At 35.1% G+C, this 17493-nt stretch overlaps 1 protein-coding gene across 1 annotated transcript in view; it reads left to right on the top strand.

The window, feature by feature from the left end:
• LRRC7 (leucine rich repeat containing 7) overlaps positions 1-17493 on the top strand; it is a 572997-nt gene that overhangs the window by 351335 nt on the left and 204169 nt on the right. The window contains exon 8 of the mRNA XM_054482958.2: positions 2239-2302. Within this exon, the coding sequence (XP_054338933.1) occupies positions 2239-2302 (64 nt within the window). The remainder of the gene's footprint in view (positions 1-2238; positions 2303-17493) is intronic.

Genomic DNA, 17493 nt, shown 5'->3' with positions numbered 1-17493 from the left:
CTAGACTTTTTTCTTGATGTCTAGGCTTGTTTATGCAACTGAATGATAAACATCTCTAGTTGACTCTAGAGTAGAAATTTCCAACTGAACACCTAAAACTGAACTTCCAGTCTACCCAAAGCCCTGCTCCACCTGGTCTTCCTCATCAGTCACTTGCAACTCCATCCTTCTAGTTGTTCAGACCAAAACACACCTTTAGTCACATTCATCTCTCATTCCCCACAGCTGATTCATCAATACATTTAGTTCTTATTTTAACTATATCCAGAACTCAACCACATCTCAACACCTTTGCCATTGCCTTATTTATGGCCACCACTGTGGCCATAAATTTCTTATAATAAGAAATAAGAAAAATGGATTTGGTCCAAGCCACCATCACCTCTTATTTGACTTATTACATTAGCCTCCTCTCTGATCTTCCTTCTTCTACTGTTGTCCCCCTCAGTCTGTTTATAAGCCTGCAATCACAGATATTCTTCTAAAACAAATCATTTCAGAAACATCATTCATGAAAACCTTTCAGTGACCCCCATCCTACTCAGAATCAAAGCCAAAGTCTCTACATTGTGCTGTAAGATCGCATATTATGCAACTCCCCATTACATCATCTCTTTACTCCTCCCTCTCTCTCTCTTCTTTAGCCATACTGGTCTCCTAGGATGTCTTCAAGCAAGTAAAATGTCCCTGCTTTAGAATCTCCATATTAGCATGCTTTTTCATTTCCTTTCAGCCTTGGCTCCAATTTCATATTCTCATTGAGGCCTTACCTGATCACCCTACTAAAAATTAAATCCTTATATTAATTCTTCCTATCTACCTCCTCTGCTTAACTTTTCTCCGTAGCACTTTTAATACATTATTTTATTTTATTTAATTATTTTGTTTACTCTCATTCTTGCCTACTGAATGTAAAGTCCTTTGAGGTAGGAATTTTTATCTGTTTTGTTCTCTGCCATACCCCAGATCAGCACATAATACAGCTCTCTCAATAATAGTTGCTGAGTGAAGAAAGAGTACACACATTTTTTGCATTTCTGAGTATCTGATAGTGTCTGGATTGCAGTAATATTTCATTTAAGGTTCATAAAAGCCCTGTAAGGTAATTTCTACATCCATTTTAAATGTGATAAAACTAAAATTTCTAAGATTTCAATCAACGGTGTCTCAAGAATTCCTGTATAGGCAGGACTTAAGGACAGAATTCTGATTAGTGGAGAGATAAAAAAAATCTTTCAGAAACGCACTGTATTTTCTCATAGTGTATGTTTACTTGAGAGTGCTTTGAGAAATGCTGACTGCATATGGAATGCACTTGGGTTCCCTGAACCTTTGACATCAGCTCTTGCCCAAGGTTTGTGTATTAGTCTGTTTTCACACTGCTATAAAGAACTGCTCCAGACTGGGTAATTTATATAGGAAAGAGGTTTAATTGACTCACAGTTCCACATGGCTGGACAGGCTTCGGGAAACTTAAAATCATGGCCGAAGGGGAAGCAGGCACATCTTACATGGCAGCAGGCGAGAGACAGCATGTGAAGGAGGAACTGTCAAACACTTATAAAACCTTCAGATCTCATGAGAACTCTCACTTTCATGAAAACAGCGTAGGAGAAACCACCCCCATGATCCAATCACCTCCCACCAGGTCCCTTCCTCAATATAGGATTATGGGGATTACAATTCAAGATGAGATTTGGGTCAGGACACAGACCAAAACTGTATCAGTTTGACAACTATTCATAGCTATAGCAGCTTTCAAGTCAATATGTTTGGGAGACAATGACTACAATTTGTCTATAACAGAAGTTCATTTAAGGGAGTAGAAAATAATAAGACTGATGATGAAATGGTGCCATATTATGAGGTTTTAGAATGGTTTGCTGAGAATTGGTTTCAGCCATTGATTCCCAAACCTGTGGTGACTCTTAAAAATATTAAAGTGGGGCCCCACCCTACACCTCCCACTGGTATAGATATTTAATAAGCTTCTTGGATTTTTGTTAAGCAGCCAGTCCTGCATGCCAACCACATTGGCATTTGTGAACAGATGCTGTAGCTTTTCAGATGGCAGTTTGCATAGATTTTGTGTATTTGAGATTTACTTGTTGCTGAAGAGTACCCCCAGTTTTGTGCACTATACAATCAGGTAAATCTGACAGGAAGGTGGTTGGAATGTCTTTTAGAACAATGTATCATGCGCTGCCTCACAATAGTATTTTTCTCCATCTGTTATAGGTCAATGCACAAACTGGCCCAGTTGGAAAGACTTGACCTAGGCAATAATGAATTCGGTGAGCTGGTAAGCAAATGCATTTTCTAAACTTGATAAATACCCTTCAAGAGATTCTTTCTTTTGCTCTGTCTTTGTAAACCAAGGTATTAACTCGATTGCACATTTGCATTTGCTAAATGTAAAAGTAAAAACCTGGAAGTTAATATTAGCTTTCACTTTTTGGAAAAAAAGATGGAATCGAGCCAGATACAAATTGATAGTTTTGAGGACCAACTATGTGACAGGTACCATGCTTAGTATGTTACATATGTTATCTCTTTTAATCCTGATTGGACATGTTGCCATTTTAACCTAATGGAAATGAACTTAAAATGGTCACTGTCATACATAGCTATTAAGTGACTGACCAGGGATTAAACCCAGACTTGATTAAATGCAAAGACCGTACCTTGAAAACCTGCTTTGGAGGCTTCTTGGTGCCATTGCATGAGAGAAGTAAGTCACCAATGGCATTCTGGTTCTTACTATATTGAAAGCGTCTTTCTAGTGAACCCATATTACTACTTCACTGCAGGCAAGACTGGCAGAATTCTGCCTGCTCCTTTTAAGCATCCATTTTGTTTAAAATTTGCCTGAAGACCAAAATCTCAAATGCAAATCAGAAAGCATATACTTCTTTACAAGACGACCCAGCTTTCTCTATCCTGAAGTCTTCCACTTGAATATCTCAAATTTCAAAAAATTCAGTTCATCTAAAGTGTATTTTAACTATTTTAAAATTAAAACATTTAAGTAAGCAATCCATTCCCTGTCCCAGGTCTGTTACTAGCTATGTGACTTTGCGCAAGTTGCATAACCTCTTTTCACCTTATTTTCCTCATGTATAAAATGCGGATTATAATGTTCTCCCTCACACATGGCTTGTGTGAGAATTAAATGAGAAAATGTATGTACAGGACCTGGCAAAATTTATTCTAATAAATGCCAGTGTGCAAGGGTGAAAGGGTTTAACTCACACTGTATTTTGAATACACAAAGAAAATTAATTTGTTTTACTTCAACCGTAGCTAATCTGATCATTACCCCAGCCTCCGTCAGTTGTTTATTAAGGATAAAAACTGAGTTTTATTCTTCTGTGATTAAGTTTAATCTGATTTAAGAAGTTAGATAGTCCCTTTAGGTTGTTTTCATCTTTCTTGCATAAAAATTCCTAGTCTCTCATGTTCCTCTCTCCATCCCCTGCTTTCCTCCCTAAGATGGAATTTGGGTATGTGCAGAGGAGGCTAAATTTCTTTGTGACCTGGGCAATAAGGACTGTCTGGCCTCAAGCTAGTTTTCTGAAGTAGATTGGCAGCACATGCTGGTCTCTGGGCTGCTGTCTGCAGCTGATGCTGCCTCCTGTGTTAAATTGTCAGTTCTGAATCCGCAGTCGGGTCTTTGGGCTCAGATAAAACTCTCTAGGAGCATTGGCCATCTTCCTCTTTGGGCATTGCTATACTCAGCTCTCACTGGCTGTAAATGAATGAGACTGTGCCCTGTCCTGCCTCCAGCACAGGATGAGCAGTCCATCCCCAGTTTGTGTTGTGAAGGGCCCTCACCAGCCATGACCTCAGTAGTGGCCCCATGGCCTGTCTGCTGGCTCTTAGAGTCCACATAACATACAAACTGAGAGACACCAAGTAAAGCTGAACTCCAGAGACTTCTTTGCCTGTCATATTACACTGTCAAGTTGACTCTGCTTTGGATATACCTAGTGTTGTTACAAAGCAGTTTGCAGGGTGGCCTCAACACAGATACTAAGGCAAGAGTACCTCGTAAATACATAGCTTAATGCACCTCAGGAATTTTTAAAGGAGATATTTATTAATGTAGGTAGAGAGATTGGTGAGGGTGGTAAATAACAGATAGTGGCAAAACTAGTAGTTTTATACTTATTGTTTTAAAAATAAGTTGTTAAAGACCTAAGATCTGCCCACATTTTTATTAAGACATGTAGGTCAGCCTAATAATTGAAAAACATGGAGGGTACCTTTGGGTCTATAGCTCACTCTCTAACTTCAACTTCCTTATCAGTACAGTAAGGGCATCAATCTCCTCTATCTTATAGGCTTTTTGAGAGAATTTCATGCAAGATAATCTACAACAGACATTCAGTATGTTAAATGAATTTCAATTCTGTCAGGTATATTATTCTGCAAGTGTTTCATATGAATATGTGTGAATCAGTATTTTACTGTAAAGATTTGGGTCAACAATGATGAAAAGAGTGGGTTTATTTTTCAAAACTAGATGTACTAAAAGTAAATTTTAAATTATTTTACTAATGTATGATTTATGGTATCTAAGAAATCCTACGAGCAGAAATAACTTTTATTTTGTGTTATGCCAGTATTTCATGCCAGGCACAAAAGAAGTCTCTTTCTATTTTCTTACTTTTGCATTTGTTCTAGGAGGTTTTATTTGGTAGTGCTTAAGTATTTGAAGAGTATAACTGTGGAACTTTACATTTCTGATGTTACTCACTTTTAATCATAGTTTGACTATTACTAGTCATATGCATGGAACTGGCTGTTGTTGTAACGGTAACAACTTTGAATGAGAAAATAAGAGATTTTGCTCTGATAAGAGACCTCTAGAAACAATGTCATGTGGAGGAGAGGAGATCAAATTCTATTCTGTAGCTAGATATTGACACCGTAGGAGATTATCATTAGATGATTTATTTTTGATGACATGGTAAAGAGACAATGTGGAGAGTTGCTGACTATAATTTTAAAAATAAAATGTGAAGCCCTAATGAGAACAGAAGTTGGCTTGCTTGAGAAGCAATGTAAGTGTCCCAAATAAGATTCAGAGTAGAAATATCTACTTATAGAAGCATTTGTAATAATGAAAAATCTAAACAAAGGGAATTATTTTATATTTTTAATAGCAATTATCCCCAGAATATATTGGACAAAGTTCTGAGAACATAATAGATATTTTGGGGGGTTTTTTTGCTGTTTCTTTCATGAATTGCTTTGCTCAACATAAGATGAATAAATGTTCATTTTTAAAAAAATAGAAAGTTAAAAAGTGAAAAAATGAGAGTAAGGATCATTCATGATCTCATCCTATATATAACCATTATTAATATTTTTTGGTATATTCTTCCCTTTACTCTCATTTTCTTTAATGAAGTCAAAGAAGTATTATTTGGGGTCAGGTCAGAGATGGAACACTGTTAGTCTGATGTATGGAACCAGATAACAACCCTTAGGATCATCCTCTTTGCTGACCATGGCCAACCCTCCCCCTAATCTAGACCGAGCTTCCAGCTGCAAGCCTCCTTCACTGCCTCCCTCCTCCCCTCCCTGTGCTGGAAAGAAGAGGGCTGTTCTGTAAAGGAGAGTGTCACTTAAGGCCCCAGCAACTCTGCCATGAGAGCCTTCATCAGAAGAGTCAACTATAAGAAGCAAAACGTGCTTTTTTGTAAGCCAGAAAGAAAGAAGAGCCCAGCCCAGAGGAGACTAACAAACTAAGTGAGAAGTAGTCTATATGTGGTTTAGAGTTCAGGAATTCAAAGAAAGCAGCATGGGTAGGGACCCACTGACCCAGAGTGGCAATGGGTAGCAGGGAAGGAAGGCAGGGAGTACAATGGTTATTGGAGCAGCATCTCCCCTTATGTGAAATTCCCTTGTCTTTGCCCCCACCAAACCCCTACAAAGGACTCCTAAAAAGAATAACTGGGGAGGACTATTTCAAGAAGGACCTGATTTCCTTGTCCTGTGCTATTCAAGCAGGGAGTGCTTGAATAGATTTAAAATTTTACTATAAGTATGGCATAATACATACTGGTTATATGTGTCTGCACAGATATTTCTGCCTACCAAATTAGAATTATAATATGCATTCTATTTTATTTTAAAGCATGGTTATCAAATTCGAAATCTAGATTCCTTACAGGCATTGTAATATATAACCTTTCTTTGTTGCTAAACTAGAAAGACTGCCAAATAATGGATACAAAATAAACACTAAATTAAGTTGTCTATCCCTGATTTCTAATGAGATTGATGATTTTTTCATATGTTTATGGCAATTTGTGTTTCCTCTTTTGTGAAATGCCAGTTTATGTATTTTTGCTCATTTTTCTATTGGTAGTCATTTTCTTTTTGATTTATGAAGATCTTTAATATGTTTCACATACTAATCCTTTGTTGTCTGTAGGTACTACAGTTATTTCTTTTCAGTCTCTGGAGAGTCTTTTTATTTTCTACCTGGTATATTTTGATGGATAGAAGGTCTTAATTGTAAAATAAGAAAATGTATACTTTTTTGTGGGTAGCACATTTTCTGTTTTGCTTAAGAAGTCCTTCCCTCCTCAAAGCCAAAATATGTTTTTCATATGTTTTCTTCTAAACGTTTGAAGTTTAATTTTTCATAATCAAATTCGTTTATATGGGGGGCTTAATTATTTATACTGTGTACTGTGTATTTTTTTCCAGAGACTCAGCTTTCCAAGCACCATTTATTAAGTAGCATTTCCTTTCCACATGGATATGAGTATCACCTCTTAACAAAATATGATTTCTGTACATTCATGAGTTACTTTCCTCATTTTCTAGGTACAAAAACTACATGATTGTAATTAGCACAAACAATAAATTTTGACAGTGGATAGGGCAAGTGTCTCAAACTTAGGCATCTGGACATTTACTTTTTGTATACATTAGAATTAGTTGATCAAGTTTCTCAAAAAGAAAAAATGTTAGGACTTGATTACAATGGCATTGACCCTATAACTCAATTTTTTATTGGAATGATAATAAAGAGTTGACATTTCTGTCATATCAGATCTTTTTAGGCATCAACATGACATACATCTTCATTTATTTTCTATTTTAATATCTAAGTTTTATAATTTTCTTCAGAAAAAGATTTCACACATTTTTAATTAATTTATTCCTAAGTACATTATTTTTAAATTGTAGTTATAAATGTACTTCTTTAAAAATTATAGTTTCCAGTTGCTTGTTGCAGGTTTTTATTTTTTCTTCCAAATTTATTTAAGGTCAGGTGGTGCATGTGCAGGTTTGTTACATGGATAAATTGCATGTCACTGGGGTTTGGTGTACAAACGATTTCATCACCCAGGTAGTGAGCGTAGTACCTGACAGGTAGTTTTTCAATCTTCACCCTCCTCCTATCCTCCACCTTCAGGTAGGACCCCAGTATCTATTATTTCCCTCTTTGTGTCCTTGTTGCTCAATGTTTAGCTCCCACTTATAAGTGAGAACATGTGGTATTTGGTTTTCTGTTCCTGCATTAATTTGCTTAAGTTAATGGTCTCCAGCTGCATCCATGTTGTTGCAAAGGAAATGATTTAATTCTTTTTTAACACTGCATAGTATACCATGGTGAATATGTACCACGTTTTCTTTTTCCAGTCCACCATTGATAGGCATCTAGATTGATTCTGTGTCTTGGCTATCATGAAAAGTTTTGCAGGTTTTTTTACTTATATCTAGCTATCTGCTAAACCCTCTTAATAAAACGAATAATTTGTTTATAAATTATTTAGGGATTTCTATGTAACTAATCAAATAGCCTGTGAATAATCAGTTTGTTTTCTTGCACCTCAATTTTTAAACACTATTTCTTTCTCTTGCTTTATGTGTGACTAGTACTATGTTGAAGTGAAGCAACTATCATTGTGTGATTCCTGATTTTAATGGGAACACCTATAATGTTTTGTCATTAATAATTGCTTTACCATTAGCTTTGTATAGATATTCTTTATCAGGTTCATAACATCCCTTCCTGCTTCTAGATTACTAAGAGAATTTAGCATGAACAAGTACTAAACTCTATGGGATGTTTTGTCTGCATTTATTGATATTCCATTTTTTCTCTTTTATTCTGTTAATACAAAATTTCTAATGTAAAACCACTTTGCATTTCTGAAATACGTACGTGATCATGATCTAATCATGATCATGATCTTCTATATAAACTATTTGGTTCATTCCTGCTTGGAATTTGTAAAAATCTGTACTCATTAGTGAGATTTGTATACATTATTCTTGCATACTTTATCTGTAGGTTCATATTACTCATCAGTTTTGGAAAATTATCAGCCCTGTCTCTTTAAATGTTTCCTTTTACCTATTTGCTCTGTCTCTCCTGCTGGAATTTGGATTAAATAGAAATATGAATATAAAATCATAAGTGCTTAGGAATCACTAGCTAATTTTATTAATTATTTTATATATTTTTTTCCTGAAAAAGCAATCAATCAGAGAAGAGGAATTTTAAAATATTTCTTTCATATCCTTAAAGAGAGGCTTTCTTACCTTTTTACATAAAATTATACAGTATTAATTTCCCCAGAACTTGGAGACTTGATGATGAGGTCATTTTGAGAGTGTTTTCAACTTTTTTTAACTACTTAATGTACTCATTACTCACAAAGATATTTCTAAATTATAGGCTACTCAATTTCTGGATTAAAGAACAAAATATGATTTTAAAAACAAAACATCAAAATGATAGCAGCAAAAATATTTAAAGAGCAAGAAAAGTTATTCTATGTGAAAAAGAAAACAATGTTTAATTTTGTAAACACAGTGTAAAGTTAGATTGAATTTAAAAGTTCAAAAATTCAGCAGGAAATAAGTAGTGTCATTTTAACTAACATTTGAAACAGTAAATCAGGCAGTCTTTATAAAAACATTTCATAAATTCAGCCATCCACGAACTATATTAGAAGACTTGTACTCTATAAAACTTCTTTATAGAAAAGCTTTAAAAAAAATTCTGCACTCTACAAATCACCATTTTAAATGCTTAGTAAGGCTACAGATTATAATAAGTGAGAATTGTTCATCTCAATATTCAAATGGAATTTGTTTCTGTTGGCTTTACTCACTTTATTTCATAGAGTCAAACAAAAATTTCAAGGAAATGAATTGAACAAAAATTCCTAGAATAGAGATATTCTGAGCGATACATTTGACAAGAAATAGATGCTTTGGGCTAAATAAATGATATGAATGTGTTTTCATAGAAATTTGAGACAGTTGAGTACTTATGCTAATGTTTTCATTATAACTAAAATTGACTAGAATTAAGTTAAACTCATTTTACTAAAAGCATGGTAGCCAATAGTCTCACCTCCCTGGTTCACCGAAGGTGTGCTCATTTTTAATTACCTAAAATGCATGTATACCTGAGGCAAGCACTATATTTACATAGCCAGTAATTTCCTTATAAGCAATTACAGCATAGGTTTGCCACACCTAGTAATCAAATTGTATAATTTATTCTTCAAGTTGTACTCACTTTTTAAAAAGAGCAAAATAATTAAGTACAATTTGTCATCACATAACTGGCCACCCAATTTTAAGGAAAACACTTGAAACATGCTAATTTACTCCTCCATTTTTCTACATTTGTAAAGCCACTAAGGCTGTAGATTATATATATATATCACAGACATTCCCAGAAGTTATTAATACATCAAAAGAAACTTGAAAATGAAACTTATTTTTGAAGTTATTGGGGGTATGTCAATTTCTGTATCAATGAGAGTCCAGTCAGCAGGTGAAAACTATACTGACTATTTAACAAAGAAAGTTTAATAGAAAGATGGTTTATCGTGTATGAGAGAACTGAAGGAGCCAAGGGGGGGACACTGAAAAAGGAAGTATGAGAAGGTGAAGTGGGTCTTTGACTTCTAAGGAGGGGCACCCACAGGCTAGTGCTGGTGTCTCTGACATGAAGAGGCTGATTCTAGTTATGTGGAAAAACTACACACTGGAAACACTTGCTGTTACTGAATTCTAGTGTCACCACAGTGAAGTGTTGCTGAGGAAGTACAAAGAGAAGCCGAACATAAATAAAAAGAACAAGTCCCTCTTCCTCCTCCAGCCTCTCCCCAGGACACTCAATTGTTAGAGCCTAACATGGAGCCACTTGTCAAAATGGCAGTGTGGCTAACCCCAGAATTACAAAGTAGAAATTAGAAGAGTTAGCTCACAGCTGAAAAGCCACTGTTTAATAACCAGCAAGTCGGTACTGTGTCCTGAAAACAATAGACAAGGGAAGTGTTGATTTTTGTGACTCAATTTTGACATCATTTTCTCCAGAAAGTTTTCCTTGCACCTAGCAGAGTACCCAGCTCCCAACTGGTACTTGACGTTTGTAGAACAAATCATTTGATTTTAAAAGCAAACAGATCGGTCAATTCTCATCATCAGAATCACACCTATATAAATACAAATTTTTAACTCTAAACAATAGTAGAGGTAGAGAAAATACTTTCATTTGTCTGAAAAGCAATCATTCCATAGTTAGCTGTGTTTTGAAGCATCAATCCCAATTTACTTTGAGACATACTTCCAAATGAGTTTCTTGATGAAACTTTAAAGTACAAAATTTGAAATTGTGACCAATAAATACATACGCACATGCAAATATGCATATGTACATAAATAAATAAATCTGCAGTCCCACTAACTCTGAAATTTGAAAGGAATTCTTGAAGAATCATTCAATTAAAATGAACTTTCTGGCTGAAACTAATTACAGAGATACTTCTTTCAGAGGAGGATCAAATTGGGGTCTCCACTTTTATCAATGCAACATCTCTTGACCTATGGCTTTAATAAGCAGACTCCACTATCATACATAGAAGTAAAGAAACTCATTTTCTTGCTCTTGAATTTTCCCTTTGCTGGCAGTAAAATAAATCATCTTTGCTTCTGTTTTCCAAGGAAGCAGCTTTCTCTCATTGCCATTTCTCATTAACAAAATATCATGACTGGGCACTATGAATGAAATTAATTAGCTCGGTTTGCGTTTCCATAAATGGATTTTTCTGAGAACGGCATGTATCTCCATGCAGTCAAATACCCTGGTGATTCTGTCAACAGTTTCTACCAGAGAAATTGAAGGGGGAATAATATGTAAATTAATTAAAAGCTCCCTGATGGAACCAGCGTAAAGCATATTAAATAGGAGTTCAAATGTGTAATCAAGACTTTACAAAGAATCTCCCCCTGCAAAAATAAAAAAAATCAGACTTTACAAAGAAAATAAAAGTATTCTGCAACCAAGGAGTAAACCCTATATACGACTCCTATTCACAACTCGAAAACATACTTGAGTTGTGAATAGGAGTTGTAAATCACCCCAAAAAACCAAGAAAAATTATATTTAAAGTAATTCAAACTAAAATCTTCATTTATATGCTGAAATGGAAATATCTGGATGTATTGCCTAAAATCAAATTAATAGAAAACAAACATTATTTGATTTCAGGTTTCGCAACAAACCAAAACTAAAAGTAAAAACACTGAGGAGAAATATAAAGAAAGGAAAAGATGACATGGGGTGGGGAGATGTCATTGGTTAGTCTGGCTGGGTAAGCTTCATTCTCAGAAGGTAGCATTTTTGTAAAAACCGAAAGGAGGTCAGGGAGTGAGCCATGCAAATGTCTGGCTGCAAGATTGTTCTATGCAGAGGGAACAGCAAGTACCAACACCTGATATGAGACCAAGCCTGACCTGTGGACAGCAAGAAGCCCAGAAGGACGCAGTAGAGGGAGATAAGTTAATTTGTGGAGTGGGAGAGAACCCTGTAAGACATTTTAAGGATTTAGGATTTTATTCTGAGTAAAATGGGAAGCTCTTTGGAAGGGTTTGAGCAAGTAGAACCTCGATCTAACTCACATCAAATTATGTTACTTTATATTACATTAGGTCATATTAATTAATTACATTATCAGGACCACTTTACTATGTTGAGAATAGACGGGTCAGGCAGTGTCAAGGTAGAGTCAGGGAAACCAGTTAGGAAGTTATTGCAGTAATCTAGGCAGGAAATATTAGCATGCTGGATTAGGGTAGTAGCAATGGAGGTGGTAAGAAACCAATTTCTGGGTGAATTTTTAAAGTATAGCTAGAAGAAGATATGGTAGGATCTGAATTTTGTAAATTGGGAACACCTATCAAAAATTAATACAAAATTAGAAATACATAATTAGATACAAAAGGGAATGTTATTCAGAATGAAAAAAAGAAACTACAAATTTTAAATTACAAATAAAAATCATAAAATATAATTTTGAAAGCTGACAAAATGCCACAAACATCATAAAATCCAGGAAAATAACATAATAGCACACATCTATAATGCTTCCTCCCCCCTTACATTTTGGTTTCATGCTCTTTGACAGCCTTTCCATGTGACAAACATCGTGTAGTATTTTCTTTGGAGATTATAGAAAAACAATCCAGTCTTTCCTCTAACATGATTTTTAATATTGATAGTTTGGAAATGCTTACAATTTTCATTGATATGCCTTGCAGAATTTTAGGATTGTTGTCAAATTTGGGAAAACATTTGCCTCCATGTATTCTAAACCTTCTTTTTCCTCCACCACCTATGTACTTATGGTGCCAGGAACCAAAGAACAGGTTTATGTCTCAATACATGCTCTGGCCCTGCACCTTCATGTTCTGATGATCAGGTGAGTGGGCACAGTGGGCAGTAGGAGGATTTCCAGAAGCCATTTCTAAATAAAATGGCTAGCTAGCACAAGTTAAGTACACACAGAAATTATTGCAAATCATATAAGCATATTCCACAAAACGTGTATGAAGGGTATCCCCATACAACTTCCTTTTAGCAAGCTCTGCAAAATGCCTGGGGCCATTCAATCATCATAGGACATGAGAGAAATTGCAACAGAGGGGAAGCAAAATAGAAATTCTAGTTAAAATATCTTACTTTTATCCAGAATTCCAGGCCTACATATATACCTGTGTTACTTTTCTATTTCTGAATGGTAACAAATTACCACAAATTCAGTGTATAAAGGCAATACAAAATTATTATCTTACAGTTCTGGAGGTCAGAAGTCCTAAAATCCGGGTCTCATCAGGGCTGCACTCCTTCTAAAGGCACTAGAGGAGAATCCATTTCTTCTCTTTTCCCAGCTTCTAGAGGCCACTTGCATTCCTTACGTGGCCCCTTCCTCACATCGCCTTGATCTCTGCCTCTATCATCACATTTTCTCCACCGTCTCTGACCCCCTTGCCTCTCTCTTATAAGGACATTTGTAATTACACTGGGCCCCCTCAGATAATCCAGGATAATCTCTCCATCTCAAGAGCCCTAAATTAATCACATCTGTAATTTCTTTTACTATGTAAGGTAACATATTTATAGGTTCTTGGAATTAGGATGTGAACATCTTTGGGGTGTCATTATTCAGTCTACTACAAGTTTGTCCAGCCTCCAGCCCTTGGCCTGTGAGCCACCATGTGGCCCAGGACGGCTTTGAATGCAGACCAACACAAATTTGTAAACTATCTTAAAGCATTATGAGATTTTTTTGCAATTTTTTTTTAGCTTATCAGCTGTCATTGCTGTTAGTATATTTTTATATGTGGCCCAAGACAATTGTTTTTCTTCCAATGTGGCCCAGGCAAGCCGGAAGATTGGACAGCCCTAGTCTACTACAATACCCAAGAAAATTGAAAATGCTATGTTCACACAAAACGCATACATGAATATGCAAACCAACATTATTGATAATAGGCAAGAAGTGGAAACAATAGAAATGTCCATCACCTGTTGAATGGATGTGCATGATGTGGTATATCCATACAATGGAATAGTATTCAGCAACAAAAAATAATGATTAAAGTTCCGATATGTGCTACAACGTGGTTAAACCTTGAAAACATTATGCCAACTAAAATAAGCCAGAAACAAAAGGCCATGTGTTATATGATTTTACTTATATGAAATGTCCAAAATAGACAAATTCACAATGACAAACAGTAGATTGGTGCTTTCCATGGTCCAGAGGGAGAGGAGAATGGAAAGAATGGGTATGGGTTTTTTGGGAAATGATGAAAATATACTGGAATTAGATAGTGGTGATGGTTGACAACTCTGTGAATATACTAAAAACCACTTAATTTTCTACTCTAAAAGGATGAATTTTATGATATATGAGTTATATTTCAATGTTTTAAATCTTAAAAAGCAAAACAATCTTACTTTTGCAAATATTCCAAAAACATATGGCCAAGTGAACACTTTTCCAGGCTGCCTCCCAGGATCTAGAAAGGAATTCATGCAAATAGGGCTTCAAAGCTTAAGCTTCAATAACTTCAAGGTAAACCTGCCTCTAGGTAGAAGCAACAGGATTTGTTGACAGATCAGATATCAGGAATAAGAGGGAGAGTAGTTAAGTGTAACTTCAAGATTTGAGACCTAAGCAACGTAAAAAATGAAATTTCTAATTCCAAGTAGGAAAAAATAAAAAATGAAAGTTTTTTTTTCATTTCTTATTTTTTATCATGGTAAACACACACACACACACACAGACACACATACACACACAACATGAGATTTACCCTCTTCTCAAATTTTTCAATAGCCATTTCATTATTGTGAACTAATAAGCATAATGTTGTGCAGCAGATCTCTAGAACTTTTCTATCTTCTATAACTGAAACTTTTGCCCATTGAACTGCAACTCCCCGTTTTCCTCTCCCCAGCCCCTGGAACCACCATTCTGCTTTCTGCTTCTATGGGTTTGACTTTTTCAGATATGTCGTTTCAGCAGAATCATGCAGTATTTACCTTTCTGTGACTGGCTTATTTCACTTACCAAAATATCTCCAAGGTTCATCCCTGTTTCTACGTGATAGGAATTTCTTCTTTCTTGAGGCCAAATCATATTTCATTACATATATATGCTACTCATCATTTGATCTACTCATTCATCAGTGGACATGTAGGACATTTATTTATTCATCCATCAGTGCACATTTGGGTCACTTATACATCCCAGCTATTGTTAATAATGCTGCAATGAATACATAAGGACAAACTTTTTTGAAGTCCCTATTTCAGTTCTTTTGGATAAGTATCCAAAAGCATGATTGCTGGATCATATAGTAGTTTTATTTTTAATTTTTTGAGGAAACTTCATATTATTTTCCATAATGACAGCACCATTTTACGTTCCCACCAACAGTACATAAGAGTTCCAATTTCCCCCGCATCCTTGCCAACACTTATTATTTTGGTTTTTTTTTCTTGATAATGTTCGTTATAACAAGTGTGAGGTGATTTCTCATTGTGGTTTTGATTTGCATTTTCCTGATTATTACTGATGTTGAGCATTTTTTCTTATACCCGTGGGTTATTTGTATGTCTTTTTTTAAGAAATGACTCTTAAGTTTCTTTTCTGTTTTTTAACCAGGTTGCTTTACTATTATTGAGTCTTTTTAATTCCTCGTATATTTTAGATATTGATCCCTTATCAGACATGTAGTTTGCAAATACTTTCTCCCATTTCATATGTTGTCTCTTCACTCTGTTGATTGTTTCCTTTGACTTGCAGAAGATTTAGTTTGCTGTAATCCCACTTGCCTATTTTTACTTCTTTTGTCTCTGCTTTTGGGTTATATCCAAAGAGTCTTTGCCAAGAACAACGCCAAGAAACTTTTTTCTGTATTTTCTTCTAGAAGTTTTACAGTTTCGGGACGTACATTACTTAAGTCTTCAACCCATTTTGAGTTGATTTTTGCATATGGGGTGGAATAATGGTCCAATTTCATACTTCAGCATATCCAACTTTCCCAAAATTATTTATCAGAGACTATCCCATTGTGGTGTTGTTGATGCCTTTATTGAAAATCAGTTCATTAGTATAAATGTGGTTTTATTTCTGGGCTCTCTGTTTTATTTCATTGGTCTATGTGTCTGTTCTCTGTGCCTGTACCATGCTGTTTCAATTACCATAACTTTTTAGTAGATTTTGAGATCAGATAGTATGATGCTTCTAGCTTTGTTCTTTTTGCTCAAGATTGCTTTGTCTATTTGTGAACTTTTGTGATTTCATGCTTGTTTTAGAATCATTTTTTCTAATTCTGTGGAAAATGTCAGAATTTGTATGGGGATTGCATTAAATATGTAGATCACTTTGGGTAGTGTGGGCATTATAACAATATTAATTCTTCCAATCCATGAATATAGGATATCTTTCCACATATTTCTATCTTCTTCAATTTATTTCATCAACATTTTATAGTTTTCAGTGTACACATCTTTCACCTCTTTGGTTAAATTTATCCCTAAGTATTTTTTTATGCTATGATAAATGGGATTTTCCTGATTTATTTTTGGACAGCTCATTTTTCTGTATAAAAACTCTATTGATTTTATGTTGATTTTGTATCCTGCAAGTTTACTGAATTTGTTTATTAGTTCTGATTTTGGTGGAACCTTTGGGGCTTTCCATATACAAGAGCATGTTATCAGTAAGCAGAGACATTTTACATCTCTTTTCTATTTGCATGCCTATTTGTTTTTCTTGCCTAATTTCTCTGGCTAGGATTTCCAGTACTCTGTTGAACAAAACTAGTAATAGTGTGCATTCTTGTCTTGTTCCTGATGTTAGAAGAAAAGGTTATAGTTTTTCAATGTTGAGCATGATGTTAGCTGTGGGTTTGTCATACATGACCTTCAGCATGTCGAGGTACGTTTTTTCTGTACTTAATTTGTTAAGAGTTTTTATCATGAAAAGATGTTGAATTTTGTCAAATACTTTTTCTGCATCTAATAAGATGATCATATTATTTTTATCCTTCATTCTGTTAATGTGGTGCATTTCAAATATTGATTTGCACATGTTGAACCATCCCTTTATTCCAGAGATAAATCCCACTTACAAATGTTCTGTGTGCACTTGAGAAAAATGTTTACTAAGCTGTCGGTGGGTGGAATATTCTGTACATGTCTGTTAAGTCCATTGGTATACAGGGTTTTTCAAGTCCTGTTTTTTGGGTATTTTTTTTTATTGATCTGGAATGTTCTAGCCCTTGTTAAAAGTAGAATATTGAAGTCCCTTACTCATATTGTGTTGCTTTCTATTTCCTCCATCAATTCTGTCAACATTTGCATCATATATTTAGATATTCTGATATTGGGTTTGCATATATTTATAATTGTGATAGCTTCTTGGTGAATGGACCCCTTTATCATTATATAATGTTCTTTATCTATTTTGACAGTTTTTAAAGTCTAATTTGTCTTATATAAATATTACCAGTCTTGCTGTCTTCTCATTACCATTTGCATGGAATATCTTTTTTCATCCATTCACTTTCATCCTATGTATGCCTTTAAATCTAAAGTGAATAGGCCAGGCGCAGTGGCTTATGCCTGTAATCTCAGCAGTTTGGGAGGCT

This window comes from Pongo pygmaeus, chromosome 1, assembly GCF_028885625.2.
Source record: "Pongo pygmaeus isolate AG05252 chromosome 1, NHGRI_mPonPyg2-v2.0_pri, whole genome shotgun sequence".
In the NCBI taxonomy this organism is placed as follows: domain Eukaryota; kingdom Metazoa; phylum Chordata; class Mammalia; order Primates; family Hominidae; genus Pongo; species Pongo pygmaeus.
This window is presented reverse-complemented; position numbering and strand designations above follow the sequence as displayed.